The 27,885-nt window shown below is 38.8% G+C and overlaps 1 protein-coding gene across 1 annotated transcript in view; it reads left to right on the top strand.

Moving 5' to 3' along the window:
* The window catches only part of LOC121961901 (phospholipid-transporting ATPase ABCA1-like), a 172,168-nt gene that overhangs the window by 121,425 nt on the left and 22,858 nt on the right, over window positions 1-27,885 (top strand). The window contains exons 38-45 of the mRNA XM_042512000.1: window positions 1,091-1,235; window positions 9,612-9,735; window positions 12,613-12,742; window positions 13,146-13,266; window positions 20,017-20,079; window positions 21,506-21,612; window positions 24,572-24,713; window positions 27,567-27,701. Of these exons, the coding sequence (XP_042367934.1) occupies window positions 1,091-1,235; window positions 9,612-9,735; window positions 12,613-12,742; window positions 13,146-13,266; window positions 20,017-20,079; window positions 21,506-21,612; window positions 24,572-24,713; window positions 27,567-27,701 (967 nt within the window). The remainder of the gene's footprint in view (window positions 1-1,090; window positions 1,236-9,611; window positions 9,736-12,612; window positions 12,743-13,145; window positions 13,267-20,016; window positions 20,080-21,505; window positions 21,613-24,571; window positions 24,714-27,566; window positions 27,702-27,885) is intronic.

Here is a 27,885-nt window from a genome sequence, read left to right on the forward strand (position 1 = left end):
CACTGAAATTGTTAAAGTAAACTTTCGTGTAAAGTAACAACTGCAAATTTATTTTCTGTAGCTGTCGATGTGAATTAAAGCCTTATATGTATCAATGTGTGATGTTTGGTTTAACATCACATATGTTTCTCCATTTTTACTGCATTCCCTTTATGTATGCCAGATAGCTGAAATTATGTTTGAATAGAGTTTGAATGTGAAAAGTTAAATAAAATGCTAAGATGGTTTTTTGAAAAGTCATGGAAAAGTTGTGAAATTTTGTCCATGAAAACACTCTCCATGTGCAGCACACTGACTGTAGCTGATTCATATTAAGTAGGTAATGGTGTTGATCAGAGCATGACTACAATGTACCGGCTGTTGCATCATTATCTGTCTTAATCCCCAAGTGGAAGCCAATGAAAATCAATATGTTAATGAGGTGTTACATGTACAACACACAATATGATCAGACATATCATAAAGCATATAGTAACACAAAATAAAAAGCCAACTTGAAGAGATTTGTAGAATGACCTTTAAATACTGATGGCTTACCAATAAAGCATCATTAAAACACTTAAAATTCTGTGGCCCATTAGATATTTTATTCTTGCCTGCAGGAAAAAAAAATCCTAATAATTCCTGATAATTACACTGAACCTATTCATAAAATGCTATTTGAAATATTGAACTGTTTTACTACTTCAGTGATCACTTTGAGCAGAACCTCTCCTCTGCTGCCTCTAATACTGAACTTGAACTACAGCAGGCCAAGTGTGGGTGGCATTTATTGCTCAGCTGTGTTTTACGGGTCACTTACTGAACATGCAAATGATCGGAAGAGGCTGGTGGGTGACGCCATGAAACGGTACAACTGACCTGGTAATCTGCATTCATGAATAGAAAATAGCATAAATTCTGCGAATATAACGTTGGCCACCGCTGTCACATAAATGCCGGTGTTGTGTTTAATGAGTGTTAATTCTCAGGATAAGTGCTTTTTTTGTTATTTTGACTTTGTTCTTGCAGTAATTTTGCTAAATCAGGTCAGAGGGTCCTTGTTTGCCCTTTTTGTCTGCCCCGTTTGACAGTATCTTGTTGTCTGTAGGTGGTCCATCACCCCCATGATGTATCCTGCATCCTTCATCTTCAGCGTGCCCAGCACTGCCTACGTGGTGCTGACCTGCATCAACCTCTTCATTGGTATTAACGGCAGCATAGCAACCTTTGTTATGGAGCTCTTTGATGATGACGTAAGTGGCAGCCCCACACAAACACACACATATTCTACAACGTGCTATAAAACAAGCACGTACATATGCACCATTTTAACACAGACACAGACGCGGTTCTTGTAAAACAGCAGGCACAGACACTCCGGCTCCCATAGCTGCATAAAAAAATATATTTGGAAGCTATAGCAGCGGATAGCTAATTGACTTGAATCATAGATAAACGATCTGTGTTTTCGAAGCAAAGGCTTCCACGCGCACGTGGGTGGAGTGTGTACCCACCTGGTATAACTTTTAATATATTTCCTTTATCCTCTCAAGGATTTTTCAAAGGAGTTATTTTCCCTATTCTCTTTAATGTTTAATCGTTTGGTGAGAATTGGGTCTTCGGAGAACTTTCCTCATCCATCTTTCAGCAAGTGTTCATTTTAACTGCAAGCTGCTTCAGTCTCGGGGGAATCAAAAGACAAAGACACCAAAAAAGACCTGCATAAGAAATGGAGAGCTTAGGAAGAGAGAGAAGGATGTTGACTGTCAGTCATTTTTGCTTTTGATTAGAATTTAAATCACATTTCATTTTTAAAAAAGAGAGAAATTGGCCTATTATGACGGCCTATTCTGACTGTGTCACAGCCCGAGCTCTTAATAGGACCTCGTTGCCTTACAGGTGGTGCTGGTTGAGACAGTTTTCTTCTTCTCTCTGTGTCTTTTTCTTCTAGTCTCTGAACTAAATATGTCTAATTTGATTTGTAGACTTAATTGTTGTTTGCATGATTTGCATACATCACCCGCTCTTGGGTTTTTCTCGCTTCACATTTTTAGCCTCGCACTGATCACTCATTCCTTGTCAGCAGACACAATGTCGTTTTGCTCTCTGACAAGCTGCTTATACATCTGATGCTTCGTCAGAATGTCTCCCACAGCTCTGATCCGACACTTCAGACTAAGCGTAATGTTGTCTCAAAGACTTTGCCTCTGCACACTCTGTCCCCTCCGACATGCCTGCCTCCAACTTGATGTTTCCTCTGGCGCCACTCGGCTATGGCATGGGACGTCTCCTGTCTCCTAATGAGGCTGCCTCATTTGCATCGCGATTTCATTATCACCGCCGTTCATTATCAATTTGAATTTTTCAGCTGGCGAGTCAAAGAATGTCATTGTTGCCATTTTGTTGTCTCTGCATTCACTTTATTTATTGATACGGTTCTGGTGGAGCATATCACTCATAAAGAGTGTCATTGGTAATAATTCAGTGGACAGCATGTTGCCCAGCGGCCATGTAAAGGGACGGATTTATTGCGCTCTTCTCTTGTCCAAGGCATTAGGGACAGAGATAGTGTTTCTCTGAGACTTGACGGGGACAGAGGTCCACGGTAATTCTGCTAATCTGACTCGATTTCACTGCCGATAAGAGAACCTGATGGGCTGACATCAATCAACAGATGTTACAACTCTCCAGGTTTCCATGTGTCCCCTGTTCAGAGCAGATATCTCTCGTGATCAGACTGTTCACAAAATAGGTAGCGTTGAGACGTCGGTGCCCCGGTGTGCCCCAGTTAGGCAGAAAATGGTAGATCCTAGACGTGACACCTCAATCCAGTCTGCAGCTTGTACTGTTTCAAAGCGTCGTCTGATCACTTTTTGACTCCTCAGCGGTGGCGTTAGTTAAATAATGTTGCTCAAAAGTAAAGCTACAGGCTTCAGACTGTTCTCTGTTTTCAAGCACAGGGTGAATCTAGATCCCTTTTGGGCATAGCAAGTATTATTCTGAGAGAGGAAGCAGAGCTGCAGTGTTACAGACTTGGTGCCCCAGTTTTGTCTTGAGACCAATGGGAGATTTTCTTCCCCTCAGGACTGTCCAGCTCCCTGCGGATTGCATCAATCCCAGCCTGCCTTGTATGCTTGAAGCGGTGTCTGAGTCAATACCTCCACCACGTGCCACTCACAGATAACCACAGGCACAGATAGATTTTCCAGGTTGAACATAAAGGTGTGGCAGTGTAGTAGTATAGTCACAATACTAGAATTTCTAACTTAATGCCAATACACAGAAAAATACTCGATACCATGTTTGATACCACAGGAGGAAAAAATGACAAAAAATGAATAGCTTTAAAAAAATATTTTTAATGAAGATAAGAACAATACAAACAGGAACATCAATGACAACAATATATTTACGTTGCCTCAGGTAGTGGAAAATACCCTGCAAGCTTACTATAAGATTTCAATGACAACAATATTTATAGGTTTTCTGTGGTAGTGCAAACAAAATAGCAACACTGACATGCATTTGCACTCTGCTACAGCCCTGTTTATTATCTGTGCTTCTGGTGACTTGGCACCATATTTTCGATGCTGATCAAATAGAGCTGGTAAAATGGGCTGTTTGGTTTAGCTTCAGGTTGACTTTTCTTAGCTTCAGTCTGCCACTTTAAAAGAAACATAAATATTTTCAGACACAAATAATTGCTTTGACTTGTTAAATTACCACTGCTGATTAAAGGTACAGACAGGCAGGACTGATGGCATTGGCTAATTTTTAGTATCTGATTTTTTTAATTTGTTTTTTTAAAACCCTCCAATTTGGGCATCTGCCTCTTATAGTGTAATTGGGGTTCACTGTATGAAATCTAGCATCCTTTATTGACAGGATATTTAAAATAGGCAGTCAGTTGCTCCATCTCATTAAGTCTCAAACCCTAAAATAAATAAATAAATAAATAATGAGCATAGTCTCTGTTCAGAACCCAATTACATTCCAAACACAAAAAATATTATAAAGATTGATTTCTATGCTAAATGCACTCTCAGTAATTAGCAAAAAATAAATAAATATCCACAAGGATACTTTATTGTGTTTATTTCCCATCCATGACGAATAATCTCAGTGCAGAAATCACCTAATGGGAAAAAAAATAAATAAATGGTTTTAACAGACTGTTTCTCAACATAAACACTAGTTTATTTTTTTCATGAATGGTGAACTTATACAAAGGAATGAAGTGATGCTTTAAAACACATATATTTTGCATTCTATTTATCAGTAAGACTCAAAATATCCTTAATTTCTGAAGTATTTTCAGAGAACAGCATGTTGATATTTTGTTAACGCAGTCAGTAAAATGCAATATAAGGGCATTATTAAAAAATTAAATCAGAACAATATACATACTTTTAAACTACTATACATATATATAAACTGTATATCCCTGTTACATTTAGACACCTTTTCCATTGCACTGGCCGGATGGTTAAAAAAAAAAATCCTGAGGAAAAGTTAGAGACCTGTCATAGATTTATTTGGACATGTGTAAGCAATAAAACATCACACGTTTACTTCTAAAACAGTTTAAACAAAAAAATGTACTTTAGCAAAAATAATTTATAGACTGAAATGGCCTTGCACTTAAAAAAGGGGCGTGTCTCTACTGTTGTCAATTGTAGATGATGTGGAACACTGTGATTGGCTTCTAAACATCCCATCAAATACATCTATGCATTTGGGCGGACTAAGATGACAGTAATAGTGGCTCTATATGTCCTAGAAAAGTAATGCCCAGCGGAATGAACTGGGGATCTGAAGGAGTTAATTTTAACTGCCTTTCCATAAGTGCTACAGTAACTCAAAAAAAAAAACATGAATACCATCTACAGAAAAATATCTAACAAGACTACTTGAGCCATATTTTGTGTCTGTCTGCTCTCATTGTGATTTCCAGCATTATGAATGAAGCCGTGCTGTGGGAATAAGCACAAGTGGTGATATGGGTCAGATAAGCGTCTCGCAGACTATACCACCTTCAAAAGCATTTGAAAATGATTTATGGGCATAAAGAGCAAACGTAAGGAGGAAAATTGTCCAGCATTTCATCATCCCCCCGACTAAGAGCCTCTTAGATCTCCTTGATGAACACCCAGTCAAGAGAAGATGTGTTATTTCATGTATCGATCTCAAATTAGGTCTCGCTTTCTTCGCATTCCTCTGCCAGACAGATGGGCTGCATTCAGTCAAGGTCATAGCTGTTGTTTATTTGACTCTCTTTATCTCTCTTTAAGTAAAGTGTTGAATGTAAAGCACAAAGGTGCACTCAACAAACCCCAAGACCTTTGTATATGTATTCAAACATTTCTGTACATTAGCAAGCATGAGGGATGAAAATATATTCAACATTATATTTGGGAACAGTAAGGAAATATAGTGTTAACATCATCTTTAAATTCTTCTGTAGCTGCAATGATTGTCCTCATTTCTCATATTTAAATAGAAATCTTGCTTGCTTACTGTAATAAACAGGACTAATACAACTGGATAAAAGTCAGCCTAAAAAAAGTTTAAGTCCACCAGAGTACATTGTTTATTTGAATTGCTAATGTAAATGAATGTTCCTGAACGCACCTCAGCTCCCCTTAGTAGGTAGTTTACTTTATTTGATATGGACATCACAGTCACATTACAATTGCACATTTATGCATAAGAACCAGATGTGCTGTGTTCAGTGTGTGTAGCTAATTTGCAACACCTGTCCACTGGAAGCTTTGTAAAAGCTCAAATCGTAAAAAGAAAAGAAAATACATCAACAAATCTGTAGACAAAAATACACCCACCCAAAATGCAAAACACTGGTGTGTCAAGTGTGGTATTACTTTTAGCAGTGACATAACTAAAAAATATTAAAATTGTGTTTTTTCAGTTGTTTCCTCTCATTTACATTCATACAGTCTTTTCAAAATGAACTTAAGATGTACATTAAATACTTTGTTTTAGGTTTTTCCCTTAAGTTGAGCAGCAAAAGCATGTGGTAAGTTTTAGAAAAAAAAACATCATGGTTTGGCTTAACGTAAGTACAGTTATTTATGACATCATATAACATCAAGTGACGTGACATGTGACCGCCGTAGCCTGCTACACATTTGGGCACATTGTTTCTTTGCTTGTTTGAAGAGTTTGGACTGAGTTGCTTTATAGCTTGTGACCAGTATGATGATGATGTGTGAGACTACCATATATACATATAGATGCCAGGTGGTATTTTTTCATGAGCCCGAAGCAGTTAAGTCTCGTTTTAACTTTTTTGCAGGTATTAGCTTGTATAAGAATTCAACTTTTAAACATAAAAGTCAATATTATGCTTTATTGGCCTCATCTCGACATGCATAACCCTTATTCTGAATGTTATGAATACTGATGTAGTGATTTATCGAAGGGATACATTTTTTAAACGATGTCCCTTATTTAACTCTTTGCTATGAATAGTGATTGCAGTCCTTTGTACCTTTTAGCCTTCAGCAAACGTGTAAATGTAGATAAAGGGAGTGATGAATTATTGTTGAAGACATTGCCAGGCATTGAAGGTTTGCTTTGACATTATGATCAATGAGGCCTTTTCATCACTCTTTCAAATCTGCTTTAGAGAAACTAGGCCAGTGACCACCTACTTGAGCGAATAAAATCATCTGACAGTATGCATGTGCTCACTTTTGATCTTGAACATTACTGTATGTTTTGCCACAAGGGAAAGAAGATTAAGTTAGATTGCTTTCTTCTTTTTGAACTGAAGCCCCTGTATAAAGTTGTATGAACAGTAATATATAAATGTTTAAAAAGGCAAGATTTTGTCACATAACACTGATTGTTTTTAAATCGTTCTAATTTTAGACTATCAATTATGATGTTTCGCCAAAAAAACTTTGCATACAAACTGTCAACATACCTCTTAACTTAAATTTGGAGCTGCTGTAAAAAAGTAGAGGTGTCACAATTTCGTTTCTAAATTGAAAATTGATCAAAGTGAGCTTCCAATTTTGTTCATGAAAATGGAAAGTAGGTTCCTGACGGATTGGTGAAATTAGTCATGGTTGCATTTGGAAAAAAAATTAATTATGATCATATTAGGTTGTTTTTTAAAGGGGAGGGGGTCATTTTGTTTGGATTAGTTTATTCAGTATAAAAGCTGTCAAAAATGACAATTAGCAAGTCCACAGTGGAACCAGCAGCGACTCCAGGAAGTTACTAGCTAATCAACCCTTTTAAACCTGGATCAACATCACTTTTTTGTGCCGAGTTCAGACATCATCTCACAAGTATTGTAACCTTTGAACCATGAGCTGTTTAGTTTTCTTTTGTTTTTTTTTTTTTTTTGTTTTGTTTTTTTTTAAAGAATGCAATGAGCCTAATTTTAAAAAAAAAATGTATTTAACCTCTATTATCCAGGTCGGTCCTGTTGAGATACAATGACCTCTTTTTCAGGGGAAGCCTGGCCAAGACAGTACAAATATAAAAGTTGCAACAATTAAAGACAAACACCAGCTCACACAACAAAGCAAATAAGATACATACTAGTTAAAAGCAACAGGATTAAGACTCGGGATTTACATTAACACAAGGACAAATGCGATATGTAGCTGCTTTGTAGCAATATGTAGCAAAGTCTCTCATACCGTTTTTAAAAGTTTTCGGGCAGCAGGTGCAGAGTGCTTAAAAGAGTGCTTACCAAATTCATAACTAACTTTGGGCACGTTTATTAAGTACAAAACATCGGAATGTAAATAGTAATTGCTCTGAGTTTTTGAAAAAGGAAACAAATAAATAGAAATAATACATTGAAAATTCTCTGCAAACTGCAAGAAATTACTGGATGTAGAAATCTTTTTTTGTGAGAAAAGCTAGGTAAATGTTTGGAAAAACATATTTATGATTATCATAATTATATATTTAAAAACATGTAGCAGAATTAGCGTTTTGTTTATCACTTTTTTCTCTTAATGTCCCTGCTCTACATTTTTTACTTCCCCTTTATTCCTAAATCCCTAAATTTCAGCAATTTTTTTGGGCCACTTCAAATTGCTTATTCCCTTCCTCACATGTTTTTAAAGGAATCAAGCCAATTTACTCAGCTTTCAAAGGGTCAATGAGCATTAGAGGTGCTGGCTGGTGGATATCGTTACCATCGGCCAGAGCCAGTCTTGCTCATTCAGCATGTTTGCACTCTTTATGTTAAGCTAGGCTGACCAGCTGCAAGCCCTGACTGCAAAATGAACCATATAGACATGGAGGTGGTATCATTCTTCTCATCTCTCTGCAAGAAAGCAAATAAGCTTTCTCGAAATGTGGAACTATTCCTTTGAAAACTAGAAAGAGATCCAGTAAATTCACTTGACAAAAGTATCCTTAAATCTGGCATTTGGATTGGTTTTATTTTTTAAGGCTGACAGGCTTCATGCACTCATCCTCAATTGCCAATCGAAAGCTTGCTCAGTGCAACTCATAAATCACAGAACAGTTACACGCATCCATGAATAAATTCAGTGACAACAATGGCCATCATCTGGAAATCTTGCACATGGCTTCAACAAAATGCACTGCCACCCCCGCCCCACCTACTCCTCGCTCGGGCTCGCCCAAAAACAGAAATGATGAATTTATGGTCTCTCTCCATGTATGCAACAGCTTTGAAGACTATGCTGCAATGAAGCAGCATGCATAATGCATGAACTTGCTTTTGAACGCCATGCCGTGCCAAACGTCATATTTTCTCTTCCCTCCCTCTGCCTTCTCCTCTCCCATTCCTTCCCTCCTCCCTGACTCACTGTGCTTCCTTCCTTATTCGAGCCAGTTTGTTAGAGTCCATTGTGTCGCCATTTAATTAATTATTTCTTTTGTGCTTTGCTAGGCCGCCATTGAATTGTAGCCTCGGGGAGGAGGAAAGCAAGAAAGGGACAGTGCAATTTTGGGGAGAAAGACAAGTTGTAGCCAGGAAATGCCCTGTCAAGATAAGACTAGCTGTTTTTGTACACCTTGTGAAATAGTGAAACAATATGCTTTGGTTTTGTTTGTGTGTATCTGTCTCTTTGTTCTTCTGTATAGTATCAGAACAAAGAAAAAAGCCAAACTCACAGAGAGTGTCTGTAGTTGTTTTCACAGTTTTTGTTGTTTGTCAGATGTGTCTTTTTGGTCTCTGGCTGCTCCTTCTACCTTTAGTTATGATTTTAAGGAAGAAACATCTGCTCAAATGAACACCACCTCATCAATTTGTGTCTACACATACTATATGTGTGCTACCTCACAGATCACACAGTATGTCCCGGGAGGCTTGCTAGATTCAAACTTCAACAAGGTAGATGAACTTAGATGCTCTGTGCTTCCTCAGCGTGCCATTTGAAGCCCAGCAACACAGCAGCACACAGCATGCAAATGGAGCAAAGGATGTTTGTTAATTATCCACACTTGCGTCAGGGTGTTACACATTGTCTTCCAAAACTCACATGCTGCCGGCCCTGCTGGTTCAAGGCAGCAAATCAACATACTGGACTTGTCTAATTCCCAGTCAGGGCTTAAATATTCCAAACTTCTAATTTATATCTTGTATGTGTGATTGTGTGCATTTTCCTCCACAGAATGTGTCCCGCATCAACGACATAGTGAAGCAGGTGCTGCTGATATTCCCACATTTCTGTCTGGGCAGAGGGCTAATTGACATGGCCAAGAACCAGGCAATGGCCACCCTCTTCAGCAGTTTTGGTAAGAGGCCACAGCCACAATGACAGCATGACTAATCCGTGGGAAAAAATCTCAATGATGAATTTTGTGTAAGATTTTATTTCCCTCAAACAAGACAGAAAACATCTGCCAAGTGAGTGAGATAATTTTGTTTTTTGTAATGTAACAAATGTTCAACCTTTTTTCTGATTGAAGTGACATTACAGAGATACCATTTTGATAGCAATAATACATGCATGAGCCCAAACATGCAATTTTTCGCTGTACCACTTTTCTTCCATTTTACCAGTGCCAAACCACAGTGCTGTCTTTTAGTAAAAAAGGACAAACATTTCCTGACTGCAGTGACCAGAAACCTCTAGTAAATATCCACGGTTATGTTTTTCTTGCCATAAAATATTTGCAAATTTGTGAAATTTGGTACTTGCATTGTTCACACCTGCGTTTCCTTGGTAGATGTCTTCCTCCTCACTACTTATCCTGGTGCATTGCTGCCTTTCTTTCTTCTTCCTGTAGATCAGCGGAACAATCTGACATTTTTGGCAGACAAGTGTATCATGTGTTATTAGGCAAATGCACAAAAACTAACAAAACACTTCTACTTCTGAAAACATTTCTACACAGCACTACTAATGATCACAAACTCCATGGGATACCTTCAATATAAAAAAGCAGTGAAGTACTAAAAATGCTTCCAAAAACAACTTCATTCCTCTTACCCATGTGTCAGACCCTTAAAAAATAGTCGACTGGATTTTAATTAAAAATTATTGTTATTTATTAAATTTATGTGAGGCCTGGTTTTATCTGTGCAGAGTTTGTTACTAGAGAGGTGTTTTCAAATTCCCCTTCTCAAGGAGGCAATATCTGTGCATTTAAACCCATACATACGCAGTGGTTTACTGTAAAAGTAAAAAGTAACAATACTTCATTACAGTACTTCAGTTTTTTTGGAGTTTCTGTAGTTTATTTGAGTTTTTATATTTCTGTCCACTTTCGCTTAGAATATTCTTTTACTACACTACATTTCCCCTAAGCTTTTTAGTTACTTATTACAAAATACAGAAGGAAGGGAGGAGAGAAAAACTATATTAAGGAAGGTAAACAAACGGCTTAAGTTCTGTTTTCTTTTTTCATCATTTGGTCTTTCAACATCAGACTTGACTGGTTAAGCTAGCCTCAATAGTGCTAGAAAGTGGAAAGTGAAATGTACCACATACAACGGTAGTAGGTGGGGCGGAGGCCTGATCCAGAATTTCTTAATGAGGGAGAAAGAGAAGATTGGCTTCCAGCCCCTATACGTTTATTGAAATGTGTTTGAAGAGGGACTTTAAGTAGCCTACTTTTCTTTTAAAGTGACACTTTTCTATTTCTTTCAAAATGCAAGGTCTTTATCCCACCAGTAGGAAAACAATTTGACCAGTTACACATCTCCCAAACCTCCTCTCAAGCTTTTATTCTGCTCTGCATGTGTTAAATTCACACAAGAGACAGGGAGAGGAGTGGAACATGGTTGTAGAGGTGGAGCCAGGGTAGAGGGGGCCATCAAGAGGCAAAGAGGCACATGAAAGAGGAAGAGGAGTCTTATCTGTGGAGAGATGGAGCAGGAAATAGTGGCTTGAGGAATCATTTGCGACGGTGGCAGAGAGCAGGAAGAGAAAAGCAATCACAGCCTAAAAGGGCTAGTGTGGAGAGGGGCTATTTACCAGAGAATGAGACTGAAAGCGCTTTCGTTTTTCTTGTCTACTTACTCTGCCCCCTCGGGGCTCAAGGGTTGTAGAATGTGAGCGAGGGAGGAAAGAGAGAGAGCGGGATGATTAGAGCTGGGGGCTGTCATCGGTTTGCTTAAGTGTTCATTAGCCAAAAAACATTCAACATGAAAAGTACAGGATATCAGTGATTTCCTCACATGATGTAGGTGACAGCATTTCTTTTATTTTTAAGACTAAGTGGCATTTTAAACTGCTGGCTTTCACCAATGAATACATCTCAAAAACACTTCAAAGGGCTGACAAATTTCAGCTCTCCCCTAACATTTGACAAAGACACATTTGGCTTTCCATTAAAGAAAGCACACATCTGGTAATTCCTTCTTTTTTTTGGTGATGTTTCTCCTAAATCGTAGTCTGAGCTTATAGATAAGGGCTTGATATTAACATGAAATGACACACAGTGATAACGCATTTAATCACTTACCCTTTTCTTTGTGTATTGACTTTGTTTATCGCTAGGGATGTCCCGATTAAGTTTTTTTAGCCCTAATCCCAATCCGAGTCATTTGATATTAAGAATCTGCCGATACGGAGTCCCCATCCAATACTTATATTGTATTTCCCGGGATAATTCAGCTGCACAATTCACACTTTAAGTACTTTGATGTTATTAAATTCAAACCAGTGTGTGTGTTTGTCAGTTTAATAGCTCTGCAGTGGAATACAAGAAAAAAATGTCTGCATCCAAACAGTTTCTTAAGGGTGATTTTATTTTATGTTTTACAAGATATTAAAGTAAACAAACTTAAAAATATTTTACATGGCTTTTATCATAACTTCACTTAGTGCAGCAATTGTTTTTTAACAAAATGATAAAGTAAACAAACTATGGATTGCTCTCAAATCCACTTAGTGTAGCATTGTAATAAAAGCGCAGAACACTAAAAATGAGTAATAGTTTCTACTTACTGGAGTAGCAGCATTACAATTAACCTGAATATCTGCTGCAAATCGTGCTCTCCGTTTACGAGACCTGTGTGACAGCAGACATAAAGGATCAGGCAGGGTGCGTGCTCAAAATAGCCGCTCCCGATCATATAAAAAAATGTGTTGATTGGACCCAATGCCGATCCTTCTGATCCAATCGGGACATTCCTATTCATCACATTCTTTTTTCCTTTTTCAGGGGAAGACCGTTTCAAGGACCCACTCAGCTGGGACATGGTGGGAAAGAACCTGTGCGCCATGTCCATCCAGGGAGTCGTCATGTTTGCATTCACAGTCCTCATCCAGTATAAATTCTTCTGCAAACCACGGTAAAAGTGGCTATCCACAACAGTTACATTAACTCAAAATGTTGTTGTCCATGTTTTTAATAGAGTTGTTTATGTCCATCCAGTTTTTGTTTCACTCAGTTTCTCCCCCATTTAAATTAGCAGTGTACTTCCTATTCATTTTATATAAAACATCTGTTTCACTGTGAATCTGTTTGGCAAACACTACCCCGTTTTGTTTTGTTTTTTTTCTTCTTTTTTAGTTTTAACTTACTCCAAAAGCCATGTTGCCATGGAAACAAATGCCTGTGGCTTCTCCTATTTATGAAAATTGCCCAGATTGTTTCACTGAGCTTAAACTTTGACCGAGATAATTTGTCATGCGCATTCATGTTAATTTTAATGAAGGGTGTTATGCCAACTGCGGTTGACTTCTCTCTGCCAGGCTTATTATGGGGAAGTCATTATCTGCAGAGGAAGAGGATATTGATGTCGCACGGGAACGTGAGCGGGTGTATGAAGGCAACGCCCAGAAAGACCTTCTGAGGATCTGTGACCTCACTAAGGTACTGTGCAGTGCATCTTTTAGCTCGTATGAAAGTATTGCTCTGATTGTAGTGCATACTTCCCACTTTGTCATTCTGTCACTTCTTTTATGTGTTTTTGGACAGAGATTGTTTGATTGCTTTATTTGTTTGTATGTCCTTAATCATTGTTTTAATTATGTTAAAAGTCCAACACAGAGAGACTCTGGGAGCTCTCCCCTCTTATGCCATCATGATAATGACCTCTGACCTCTGACCTCTGTATAGGCTTGGCCTTGTCTTGCCCTCTGTGAATCCCTGCCCTCTATATATGCATATTTGCACTCGAGCATGTACAAAGTCTTGTGATATATGTGCATTTTACATTTATATATACTAGAATATTCCACAGTCCACCTCCACACAAGGCACATATCCACTTCAATAGATACTTCACTGATTCAACAGCTTTTTATCAAAACAATGTGGGTAGTATGTGATGATAAAATGTGGTAAAATTTCTTCCATCTAACAAAAGCTGACATATCCCTCCACTGGATGACATCAATGAATGCAAAATAGTTAGTTAGTGTTGCATATTTCTTGCCTCAAATGTTTTCAGAAAAACATTTTAGGTTACCATTTAATTGTGATACGAGATCTTTTCTTGGCCGCTAACCATTGTTTCACACATACAAGTTTGCATTTCATCACTGACCAGCGGGAAATTTTATTGGTCCGGTGCAGCACAGTGCATTCTGGTAGTCGTCGCTTTTTTACCTCTGGTCATGTAGGAACAATTTCGAAACTATCTGCATATTTCTACTTCATAGACATCCTAGTTTTATTGAAAGGCCATCTTTCCAGTAGTGAAATACTTCTTTAAAGTATCTAAGTACCTTTTTCACCTGTATTGTTCTGTCCTGTAGATGTATAAGTAATTCTTATTTTTACCCCTATTTTAATTGGGTTTTTTTTTATATATATATATATATATGCTTGCCTCTTTATCACGGTATGCATCTTTGGATTTCACTGCACATATTTTATGAGCAAACAACATAGTAGTTTTGTTTTCTTAATCTCCTGCAGTTAACTTCTCTGGTCAGACCCAATTTCACACCTTTATGGCATTATATAGTAAAAACCTGCACTATTTGGAGACTTTTTAAATGGCAATAATCTACTTTATCTGTACGCGTGGATGTGTATGGGTGGGCGGGAGGAATTTTTGCACTTTTTTTCCCTCCACTTGCACCTGCGGAATTCAGTTTGCCAGGCAAACGGGGAAGACAGGTTTTGCAGCTGCAAACATTCACAAACATCATAAGTGGGCATGAGAACCAAACAAGATAGCATTTCAGGGTGTAAAGGTCTGCGCTCCTCCATAGCTCTGGCCCTTCCCTCCTTGCAGTAGGTGAAGTCAAGCGTGCTGCGACGGTGCGTGCCTCAACACCACTGAGATTAACGCTTCATCCGACGGCAGATGTTCCCTCCCTGCGGGTGGCGTGGCAGCAGGAAGTGTCACCACAGCAGCCTGCTTTGCAGCTCTGGTGCTGACAGCTGGACGATCTAACAGCCTTTTGCTTCTTGCCACCCTTCTTCGCTCCTTTACTCCCACGGTCTTCGCAGTCTCGCTGTACTTAATCTTTCACTCATTGCTCACGGACACAGACGTGCGCGACACTCCCTAGGGTAATTACCGAACAAGTGCTGGGTAAAACAGTTGGATGGGTTTACAAATCATTTCGCAAGGTGAAAGCGTGTGAAGAGGAATGTTTCTTTTCCAGCTTGAACTTAAAGAGAGAACTTTTTTAATGCACTAAATATGTAAAAACACTTCATCTTCACTGTAAATACATCTTTAAAACAGTGTCAAACGATATTAGATTTCATTCGATCCAGCTTGTCTGCTGCTGACAGCCTGCCATTGTTCATACACACCTTGATGGTTGGCAATATTTTATTGAGATGAAACACAGTAGCCCATCATCGCACAAAAACAGCAGTGCAGTGGCAGAAGTCATCAGGATTCTTCCTGCAGTGCCCTCATTGACTCCCACCACAGCTGTGCCCCATCCATTTGGGGTGTAGATAACAGATTGATCAATGGGCGCATGGCTTCGGTGGCCGTACGCCACAGGCTGAGCCTGTCATAAATCTGAGCATGCCTCTGAAGCGATCGACAGGCCATCAATCATGTGTCAGATTCCTGCTCCTCCCCTTCCCTTTCCTTCTGCTCTAAACAGGAGTGTTTTGCTACATGCTCCACCTGCTAGCCTCCACTTAACTGCTGCGTTAGCGCCGGCAACGTAATCGATGGAGACTGTAATGGAAGTGTGTCCGTCTGTGAGCATCTTCCGGGCCCGATGCTGTCAGTTTAACCTTCCAGTCACTCACTAAGTTGACAGAGAAAGTTTTAAAGAACCTTGTGACAGCTGTTTGAATGTAGGGGACTAATGAGTGATAAGTGGCTCCTTGGCGTATACTACAGATATGCTCATGTGATAATGTGTACTTTGTATTTAGAATGAGACTGGTTTGACAAGAGCTGTGTGTTTTGTGGTTACAGAAAGGCTGCCTTTGTGGGCCAAAATATTTTTGGCGTCTGCTACAAATTATCCTTAGAATATTTATAGGTACTGACCATAGCTTTTTTATAAATTGTATTTTCTTGGAGTTTTTCCCAGCAATATTTTTTTTTTCTTTCTTTTGCAATTTTTGCTTTCTCGTCCTTTTTTATTTATTTATTTTAATGCCTCTGCGTGGGCATGGCTGGAGGCATTATGTTTTCAGTCAAGAATTCATACCCTGTTTATGACAAAATTTCCCACAGATGTGTAATAGGATAAAATAATGATGTGATGACATTTTATATCCTTCATTTTATATAAAGGTCAAATGTCAATCATAATGCCCCACACACACACACACACACACACACACACACACACACACACACAGAAACACACAATGATTAAGGTGAATGCATCTAGTTCAGTCATATTCATGAAAAGGTAGACAGCCAATATCTCCAGCAACACTTGGGAACTACATTTTTGATTGATAAATAGCTCCACTGGTAAGAGAAAAAAAAAATGCTGTTTTGATTTGGGGTGAATGGCCTCTTTAAGTAACGTCGAGTTTAAAATATGTTATAACTTAAACCTTTGTAATGTGATGGGTGATGCTGAAGAAGGGCTTTCTGAGATTTTCCGATAGGATCGCTGGATTCGGTTGTACAGAAATGGTCAGAAATTGCTTTTAGGTACCTTGGGATAGCATCTTACACTGCTGTGAGACATTTGTGAAATTAATGGACCGTATATTGGCAAAAGCTTTTGAAATAAAGCTTTGTCGGTGTCATGATTTACTACCTGAGCTATAGCCTTTGGTGTTTGTAGCTTGTGATTTTCAAACCTAAATCTATGTTTTAGGTTTACACAACTGCCGCCATCGCATCCTGTCAACTGTCTCATCTGCTTAGACATCAGCCTGCTTATTGTGACAGTTGCTGTGGCGCTCAAGTCAGGGGGGAATTATCCTTTAATTGCCTTCCTCCATACATGGATGTGCTGCTTTGATGTGGCTTTAGCACCGCAAACTACCAGTAAAAAGTAGTATGTGTAATCCAGGTTGATATGTACTAAGTGCAGCTGCCAGATGGCACTGAAGGAGTGATGGATCTATGGAACTCCTGCTTTTATCAAATGCTTTTGATGTGCCAACTGTGTAATAAATGCAATGTCATTGTTTGTCAGGCTTGAAGTGGCAGCTCTAAATTTACATTTGCCTGGTAGCGTTGTGAATGCAGCTGGGATATCCGAGTCTTTTTAATGGTAGATATTTGGTCTGGAGATTCTATACAGGAAATGTATCCTTCATACTGAGAAGGATTCTGTCACTTTTCTGTTTTAATGAACATTCGCCGTTTCTGTCTGTGGCACTCACACACGGGCACGTAAACACACACAACACTCATCAAAAACTATGTTTTCAATTTTTAAAAAACGAAAAAACAAGCCAACAGTAGTCACTCTTTCGTAACTCAAAGGGGCACAGTGCTGTCCTTGATTTTGAATTTTAAATGTCTTAACTGTCACACTCAGCAACAACAACAAAGGCCTTGTCTTGTCGTTTCGTGCTAGAGCAAGACAACGCTGCTTTCAAACCACTTTGAAAACATATCAAACCCCTAACATAGTCTTGGATGTGGAAAAACACCTCATGCACTAAATACCTCATTTTGTCGAATGTTCTGCTGCTGTATTTTTTGTTTTAGATTGTAACAAAAATCATGTTGGCTTGTGGGAGTTTCTTTACCTCCTCTGGTGGGATTTTCAGATGATGCAGACTTGAATGCAAATGTGAATGGATGTGGCTGGTCAGCGGGGGAGGATGTGGATGCAGGATGGAAAGTTTTCGAGTGAGATGTTGTGAATTGTCAACCACCTCATTTTTTCAGTGTCGCTACATGACTTTAGCAGGATACTGACTCACAATCAAAATGTGAGAATTTTCTTCTGTGTCCTGAGGATGGTTTCTGCATCTCTATTTATCTTTTGTAGCGACGATGAGAGTCCATCTAAGGGTCTGTCAGTCTTACACTTTGGTCAATATTGGCCAGATTACCGTCGAATTTGGCATCCATGGTTGCCAGAGTTTTCATGTTGTAACTGTGAAAGTAAATTAGTATGAAACATTAAGTCTTCACTGTATATTTTTTCCAACTCTGATATTGGTGGAACCGTGTTATGTGATCTTATGTTATACAAGCATGATGTTGTAACTATAACACATGTAAGATGTGTCTTGCCTTTATTCGCTGTCTTAGGATAGGTCATTGACCTTATGTTAGCAGCACAGAAGCAATCCTGTTAAGACTTATGTGCTCTGCTTTACCCATAAATAACCACCGACTTACTCCTCAGTGAGAGGGAGGGGGGTCATTTTCTTCGGTTTATGTACACAGGTATACTCTCTCCATAATATACTGTATATATTAATCTTTTAACCCATCAGATCCTCCTTGTGTTTATTCCTGGGGTGCTTGGTTGGAGGCAATTTCCACCACTAAACAGGTCAAAATCTGACCTTGTGCAACACATCAGTGTTTGATATATATGTCTAAAGCTTATAATCCCTCTAATTCTTGTGTATTTTGAATAATGCTAACATATCATGGTAGTGTACTTGTGACAAATAACATGTTTAAAAAAAAACATGTTATTTGTCAGTTCTTGAAGCTGCACTTTTCAATGTTTTTATCTAAATGATGAGACTAATTTTAAAGGGATTACTCATGGTGAAACACAGAGACTTTTCACAAATACTCCAGTTCCCCTCTGCTCTCTAGTACATTTTAGCTTCTTTAAGCTCTTTTTTTTTGTTTTACTGTACATGACTTCATGTAACTCAGTCTTTTTGATTCAGTCTTAACACTCTTATCTATGGTAGTGTCATTCGTTTCCAGCAGCAGCACACAGCTGTTTAAAGGAATACTCTATCCCCCCATTTGTATGTCAATTACTCATCCCATGTTATGCTGAATTTGTGACAAAAACATGTCTTTTTCACACACTGCCGCAGTGAACAAAAAATTCAAAAATGGAGAAAATTCTTGAATTGGATTAAAAGGGTGCACATTGAACAACAGCAAAACTATATCAAAACATCTGTTTACAAACTTCCTCACAACTCATGTAGTATAATCAAAGTGTCATAATCCATCTGTATCCTTTGTATAACACATTCATTTGTGGTAAAACATTGCTATTTCAAACCATTCTGTATAAATGCATGGACGAGCGATACACCTGGGTAGTCACATGCTTTCTATTGAAATCCTGCCTCTTAGCTTGTTCATTAGCCAGAACTTCTGCTGTCATTCATCTGCGCCTGTTGCTTCCTGTTTAGACTGTTTATGCAGAAGTGTTTAAAATGATGGCGAAAATGCATGTTTAGGAAGTACTGATGTTGTACAGATGCTTTGATTTAGTCTTGTTGTTGTTAAAGCCGGCCTCCATCCACTTCTATTTGTCAGTAATTTTCTCAATTTTTGTTGTGGTTCACACCATGAAGGCATGCAAAAAAATCAATTTTTTCTTCAAGAATTCAGTGTAGCATGGAGTGAATGGTACATATACAAATGATAATTTGGATGTGAAATATTCATTTGGTATTAACAAGCATCACATCCTTTCACTGTCTCTGGTGGGACTATACATTTTTGGGCTAGTTATCTACTTCTACCATGTTTAATAGAGTCAGATTAGTACAGGGTGCTTTTAAGCTAAAGTCATCTCTGTATATTGAGCAGCTGCAGTAAAGCTGGTGTCCATACACAGAATATTGGGTGACTTGTGAGTGTGTTGAAGGTTATTGAGGGTACTGAAGTGGCACTCAAAGTGGAGACAGATTTCCTCATGAATACTGTCACTGCAGTCACAAATACTAATGTTCATGTCCTCCTCTTCTCCCCCCTGTGCAAGTCTCCAACTTTTTTTTAATACCTTTTCCCATCTGGCTGGCTCTAAATGTTGCAAATTATCCCTTCTTGATAATTTCTTTTCCGTCACTTTCTTCATTTCTCTCACTTCATTTTCCACCTGCTTCTTCCATCTCCTCCTCCCTGCTGCTCTGCTCTATCGCTCCATATTTTGTCATACTATCGTCTCTGTTGTCTCCCTCACTTTCAGCTCCCCAGCCTTCCCTGCCTCCTGCTTCCTCACCCTCTTTCTCTCCCTCTCTCTAGCTGGCTGCTTGATTCATTTTATTGTCTGCTCCCTGCAGGTATACTCTCGGAAGAGCACCCCTGCTGTGGACAGGCTATGTGTGGGAGTACCTGCCGCAGAGGTGAGCCAAATGCTGCTGAATCACACAAGCACCTCTTCAAGCCTACAGTCTGGCTGATGACTTTCTCGCATTAGATTACTTTTCAGCAACACCCATATGAGAGAAATCTTCATTCGTCATTGCCTTAACATGAAATCTGGATGTGACTTGACTTAAATGATAAACGCTCAAGTAAAATTTGAATATTAGTGATAATATTTACAAAATATTGACATATGAGAGCAGAGAGCAATGAGCTGAAATTCTCTGTCTGGGCTTGGATTTCCAGTGTAGTTATTTCTTGAAAATTTGAATTGGTGTTTGGCAGTTTCTTGCCTTTCACTGCGTCAAATCAAAATATCTTTTAAGCGCTGCTTAGAGAAGGCGTCAGGAGGAACACTAATCTTCTTATCGGGCTTGTTTTCTGCCATTATGTTACTGCCAAGCATGTGTGTGCTAAAAACACACAAGCAGCCTCGTAGAAGAGCATTGCTGGAGCAGCCGAGTCTGTGAGGCGAAGGCATGAGGAACCAGTGATGTTTAGCTCAGCCAAATTAACAGTGGGAAAACAACAACTGAAAACAACAAAGTGAACTTTCACACCGTTTTTGACTCAGGCACCTCATTGTAAAGCATCCTTACTCATTCTATAGCATGTTATACAGTACACATATCCCCACACACACACATACACACTGGAAGCTTGATTTAAACATAATCTCAAATGCTGACAGGCAGTCGTGCTCGATGGGCTTTCCGGTGGTATCCATCCTCCCTGCCACTGTTTACTCAAAGCCCAATGTAAATGCCAGTGGAATATTGTGATTCACAGGGCTCTGCTGATCACACATTGCATTTCCATGCATTATTTACATCAAGCTTAGCCTTCCTCTATGCATTCACAAGCACAGGTCACAAACAAGCAGGGATCAATGAATGACAGAAATCAAATATTTATGCTGGAGCACCTAAGGCAGGTCACGTGACCACGAGGGCTCCTTGGGGACGACTTCCTGCCGCATGCCCTCCAGAGGGAAGTCAAATCAGCAACATTGGGGAGAAACGACTCAGTGAGAGGATTGTGTTTGTTGTAGAAGTTTACAGAAGCAGGAAGAAATGCTGCTGGGAATGGTTGGGTTTTTACAGTATTTGTTCCTGTGCGCCTGCCGTGTTGATTTAGTGTCTGTTGTTTTGTTTGTGTACAGAAATACATCAATTTGTTATTTTGCTCAACACTGAACCACTCATGCATCCTCTATAAATTGTACTTTCAATTATACTGTATGTATCGAGCAAATATTTGCACAGTTTATACATAAACATCATTAAAGAGGTTAATGTGTATTCAAAAGAAAACTGCATACGGGATATTTGAAATGTCATCCAGCACCATTGTCTGCTGTCTGTTTTCCAATGAGGCTACATAATGTTTCCCCGTTTCCCTCAGTGTTTCGGTTTGCTTGGAATCAACGGGGCTGGGAAAACCACCACGTTCAAGATGCTGACAGGAGACATCCCAGTCTCCGGTGGAGAGGCCTTCCTAAATGGATACAGGTGAGGCGCTAACTCCCACTAGTGCACCAAGTAACTCATCATAATTAGCCACCCAAGATGGCTGCTCATATGGGGATTGAGGTGGGGATTTTTATAGCTCAGAGCCTCTCTCTCAGCTTCTTTTGTTCTGTGTAACTCGTCTTTCTATTCCTCTATCTCTCTCACTCTCGCTCTTTGTTTTTTTCTTGGCTAGGTAGTTTTCGATATCTCTTATACATTCTGCCATCTCTGCCTTTTCAACTTTGGTTCTCTCATGTCTCCTCACTGCGATATTCTCAGAAACGCTGAAAACCCTGCTCTGGCTTTCTTCCTGCCTCTTGCACATCTTGCACATATTTCATTCCTTTTCACATCCTCGCCCTGTACCTTGCTGTTTTTTTGTCTCTGCCTTACAGAATCAGTCATAAGAAATCTTTGTACATGCCAAAAAAATAGCTTGACACCAGCAATATGAAACTCAAGCACTTGAGCGAAGGAAGGCTTGCTCTTCCTTATTTTTAGGAACAAACAACTGTGTTTCTCTGCCTCTGCATGCATCTCTAAAGCAGCACACCCGAGCATAGTTGTGTGTGAGCTGCGGTTGGTTTCACGTCACAACGGTTGCTATAGCTGTTCATTTATACATCTGGTAATTGACTTTGTGTTCAACAAAGAAAGAGAGCTGAATAGAGCAAGGCCTAACACAGCAGTGTTAATGCTGATTAATGTGGGTAACCGAGATCAAAGAAAAATCCGAGAGACCTTTAGGGGAAACAAAAACTGAAAAGAGAGAAAAACAGATGTATGTACGCCCACTCTTCTGTTTTCAGCTCATTACGCTTTCTGTGCATTGGCAAGAAAAATGATCGGCAGCAGCTCTTCAATGGAAGTTCTTGCTCTCCTGACAACTGCCTCTCTTATCTGTGGTTCTGTGCTCACAAGGAATAAGTGTTGATACCTGCATTCAGCATCTGAGCTGCTGGGAGGTTAGTGTCTATGGAATGCAAAAGACAAAAGCTAGACTGCTAACAGCCAGGAGTAGTTCAGTGGCTGTCTGTTGTAGAAGACTAAGAACAAACTGATGGTACCAGTGGACTACCTCTGTTTGGATTGCTATTAAAAGAATTTTTAAACCATTTGTGTTGGTATTTGTTGTAGCTTCCTCTCAGCTACACCCACAAATGCGCAGTTATTGTTTTTCTGTAAAGAATATGAAGAAAGAAAGAAATATGCACATTCTTTCCAAAAGAATAGGAGACACTGGTGTCTAGAGCCCAACCGATACTGGATTTTTGGAGTTGATGCCAATACCGATATAAGGAATTAAAAAATGCTGATATTGATATATTGGCTAATAAAAATGCTATGCAATTATCCCTCGGATATGGTTTTTAAATACTTGTGACAAAGATATGTAACTTTATTGTCAAAAATGACATCAGTGCACTGAAACAGTAAACTTCATAAGGGAATCCAGTGACCCAGCGAGGACGTTTTTCTGTTGGCTGACTCAGAAGTTAGCATCACCCTTTTAAAATTAAAACGTTTTTGTTTGGATCAGCGATATATTTTAATGAAGATTCCCATCAATACAATGTAGAGACATGTTTAGTACTTGTTGAGGTAAGTAAATTTCAAATGCAAATGTTAAAATATGTATTTACAATTCTAGTTGTAAGGTTATATCTTAACCTTTTGGTATCGCAAACTTTCTGGTTTGCATCACGTTTGAGCAGGCTTTGGTTGCTTGCAGGTAAATCAGTCAGGTCAGTGTGGAGAGCAAAAGATGCAGAATGCTTTGGCCAAAATCCAAACTCGGAACCCTTCGGCTATTCTCTGATGAAGTTTTTACCTTTTTATTATTTTTTTCAAATGTATCAATGTTCATATACAAGTATCTGTTTATAGAGATTAGCTTAAATGTCTCAAGTTGTTAATCCAACTGTAAACAATCAGCGGCACAAGAAAGAGGTAGTCTTTGGCTGAAAAATCTGTGGCTACACCTGATCTCCCGTCATATTAGCTTTTGTCCCCAAATGCTGTATTGTCGTCAGCCGATTGGTGCTGAGGTTAGACACACAGCGACAGAATCTGTCCAGCTGGTGCTAACAAACTAGAAGGGTGGAACTACTTTAAAAGCTGGGGACAAGCTGAACCAGCTGAAGGCTATATGACCTTCTGTTATCATGACCCTGTATCAAAGCTCAAACAAAACACAATATTAGATCAGTAAAGCTTTCAGTCCACTATGGCCTTGTTGAGATCCAGTAGCCTCTAGACACATCAAATCACATTTAGCCTCCCTTAGGCTGGCCGTTGCTCTTAGAAAATAACATTTGAGGGGAAAAATGGGTCTAATATTATCTTTAAAAAAAACAAGCAGCTGTTAAAAGAAGACTGAAAATCAGCTGCAACATTTGTTGTCTGCGGGGGGTGAAAGAATTAATATTATAGATGGCGAAAAGGGGCCTGCCTGCAACCAGAGCAGCTGCTGTCATTATTTCACTTGCCTCTAGAGGGTGCACATTGTTACCCCTGGAACTGCATGCCTGGAAAAGATTGCAGAGCTTCTTTTTTTTTTCTTTTTTTTAAAGTTTGTTTGCTTTTCTGTTTTGGGGACACTTCCTTGAGACTATGAGTACAGAATGTGAAATGAACCTCTCTGCTGCTCTATATTAGTTTGGAAGAGTTTCAAAGAGAAACACAGGCCCTGACACACAGGCTGCGATCTTCTTTCTTATCGAGGTATTGTGGAAATGTGATGAATCTTTCCAAGTAAATCAATTTTAATCTCTGTTCTCTTTGTGATACAATAGGCAACATAAATTATGTGTGTACTTCTTGGCCTTCTAACTGTTCTTATTGTATATTTGATATCCTACTCTCTGTCTTGCTAAGTCATTTAATATAACCTTTAGATCTGTGATCTCAAACATTAATGACCTCCATTGTCAAATCTTTATTATGTTCTCTTCTCCAGCATACGGACAGAAATGAGGAACGTGCACCAGAACATGGGCTATTGTCCCCAGTTTGATGCTCTTGATGAACTGCTGACTGGACGAGAGCATCTGGAGTTTTACGCCAGGTTACGAGGGGTGCCAGAAAAAGAGATCGCCATGGTAACCATTATATCCCTCCATACTCTCTTGTCCTTGTCCTTGATTTAATTTGTTTACTCTGACACTGTCAGGCACAATATCTTGAACGTAAATAGCCATGTAGATAAGTTGCCGAGCCGTCATGATTGGAATATCTAAAAACATCGAAAACACTCAAATGTTTTACTACTTCCAGGCATGTTTATTTCATTTCAGAATGTTTTATTTTTACCATCAAAATACCACAACTAGAATGCATGTAGGCCAAGCTTGAAGTACATGTCGAAGTGATAGATAACCTCAATGGGAGAAGCCATACATAATGAAAAATGGCCGGTGGTAGAAAAGCAGCAGCTGTGGGTTATGGCTCTACATTATTCACTATGCCCAATGGTGTGGCCGGCCTGATGCGGCCTGCCTGCACTCCCCTCACAACGCCCGCCTCTACAACAAGAAGATCAAAAGAGGAAGAGGCTGGCGGCGGCTATAGGCCTCAGACCTGGCGCCAGGACTTTGATCTCTTAGCTGCAGTGTGAAGGGACCCAGTTCTGCGCTGCTAGCAGAACTCTTAATTTTACTGTGGCCCATTGCACTGTAAAATCTGAATAGTTAGATCTTACTAAAATAATCTTGGAAACCAACTGTTTTGAAAAAGGAGAGTACATATAACTATAAATCTCAATTAATGTTTACTTTATATCTAAGAGTTAAGTTCACTTGAAATTTAGCTGTATTTACTTAATTTTGTAAGCTGCAACTAAATAAAAGGCAAGTGAAATGACCTTTTTCTTTTTAAGTGTTGAGTGCAACTTTAGTAAACCGAGTTAGTTTGACTGGAGGATTTTGCAAATAATGACGTTAGAAGATCTGCGAGTTCTGTTTTTTAAATACGTTTAAGAAAATACAAATATGATTGAAGAGTATGCAATAGCAGAATACAAATATATAGCACAATATATTTTGTTTAGTAAAGTTGCTAAAACTTAGATTGATTTAATTGAACTTGTCATTTTTTAAGTTTCAACAACTTCACAAAATTAAGTAAATCTGACTAAATTTCAAGTAAACTTAACAATTAGATATAAAATAAACAAATATTAAGATTAATAATAACACTCACTTACATTTTTCAAGGAAAACATGTTTAAGAAAATACAAAAATGATTGATGAGTATGCAACCAGCAGAATAAAGCTATAAAGCACAGTAAACTTGGTTTTTACTGAAGTTGCTTAAACTTTGAAAGATTGATTCAATTAAACTTTTAATTCTTACAAGTTTCACAAAATTAAGTAAATATACAAGTGTCACAAAATTCAGAAAATATAATTAAGTCTTAAGTAAACTTAACAATTAGATAGAAAGTAAACATAAATTAAGATAAATAGTTACACTTACTGTCATTTTTTGTGGGTTTGCTAGATTTTTTACAGTAAAATCAACTTGTCAGATTTTACAGTGTGTGATGTACCTTCTTTGGGTGACAATTCTTGATTCAAATTGAGCATGTGTAGTAATATTTGCTTGATCAATAAAAAGACACAACCACGTGTATTTTCAAGAAGTGCCCTGGAAGTGGTACCAAAGCCTTGGAACACCAAACATGTCCTTTGAGACCTGCTGATATTCTGCACTTTGGCGACGCTCATGATTGCTGGCGTTTGATGAGACATTTAAACAGCAAGGTGTAAAGTACCTTAGCAGTCTGTGATAAAAGTCTTACAGTGATGCCAGCATTCAGGTCTTGTCCTTGAAAACCACAGAGCTTAAAGTGGGTATAGAAAAGGTTTTTTGCTGTATTGAGGTAAGATGTCTGTGTTAAGATTTGTCCCCTCACTTTCACTATGCAATCCTGTCTGTCTACTTGATATCCCAGAAAAAGTAAAGGCTCGAATTAGGGAACAAAGGAAGTGCATCAACTTTTGCACATTTACCAATAATGAGTACTGATCCTGTACTTTTGTTTAGAACATTTTTTTGAAAATTAGAAGTTGTATACCATTAACCCTGTATGGATGTGAAATGGTTGTGATCATCATCTTTGTGTGGCATGACTAATGTCTAACCTTTGTTAAACATGAACAAATAAGAAAATGAATGCCATTGAAACTTCAAATTTCAGCAACTTTACATTTGTTGTAATAGAAAAGCTCCTTCTTTGATAGCTAACCACTGGCACCTACCTGTTGAACAAAAAAAGGGCAAGTCTGTGTCATTTTTCAATTTCATGCTCAACTCTAGTGCTCACCAGCAAACCTGAAAAAGAAAGCCTAGATTTGCTCTTCTCTCAAAAAACAGCTTCTTCTGCTTCATGTTTTGCATGCTGTATTTGTGTGTGTGTGTGTGTGTGTGTGTGTGGGGGGGGGGGGGGGGGGGGGTTATGGACCGGGGGTTACACACAACTGCACAAAAAATGCAGCCCAGAAATGTCCCAAACACAACAAAAGGAAGAAAATAAGAAAATGCAGGCAGAGGGCAGAGTCTGCAGATTAATACCCTGCCACACACTCAGTGAGTCATAAATGATGATTAAGAGGGATTATTTGTGTAGTCTTTGCATTGTTTGAGGACAGTCCTCCCCTTTAAAGATAAGTTTGTTAATATTTAGAATTGAAATCCAGATATTAGTTACTGTTTGCTAGACTCTGAGGGAAACGGAACCCAATCCGTTTTTGTCTCCGACCACGATGCCAACAATAGCATCGCTTGGGAAAAAGGAGGCAAGGGGAGCTGAAAAGTTGTCTGTTTCCACTTTAAATACATTAGAGTAAAGTCAAAATATAATCCATCATGGAAAATCTGATGATGTGGTTTATGTGAACACTCTTTTTAACACTATAACGGGTTTGCTCACTTTGATTTTTGTCTTCAATAGGTTGCCGAGTGGGGGATCCAGAAATTGGGGCTGGTGAAGTATTCCAACAAGTCAGCAGGAACCTACAGCGGTGGGAACAAACGTAAACTTTCTACAGCGATAGCCCTGATCGGATGTCCTCCAGTGATTTTCCTGGTGAGATACATCTTTATTGATGTGTTGTACATGGTGAAAATGTGATACGCTGCTGTTTTATTAAGACTTAAGAGTGTAATACTTTAAATCAATATTGATGCTGTGCAGATGTTTTGATTACAGCAGATGAGTTCTTTTTCTTCCTAACAAGCACACAGAGACTCAACTGTAGCAGGAAGATGAT

Source organism: Plectropomus leopardus, chromosome 23 (genome assembly GCF_008729295.1).
Source record: "Plectropomus leopardus isolate mb chromosome 23, YSFRI_Pleo_2.0, whole genome shotgun sequence".
In the NCBI taxonomy this organism is placed as follows: Eukaryota; Metazoa; Chordata; class Actinopteri; order Perciformes; family Serranidae; genus Plectropomus; species Plectropomus leopardus.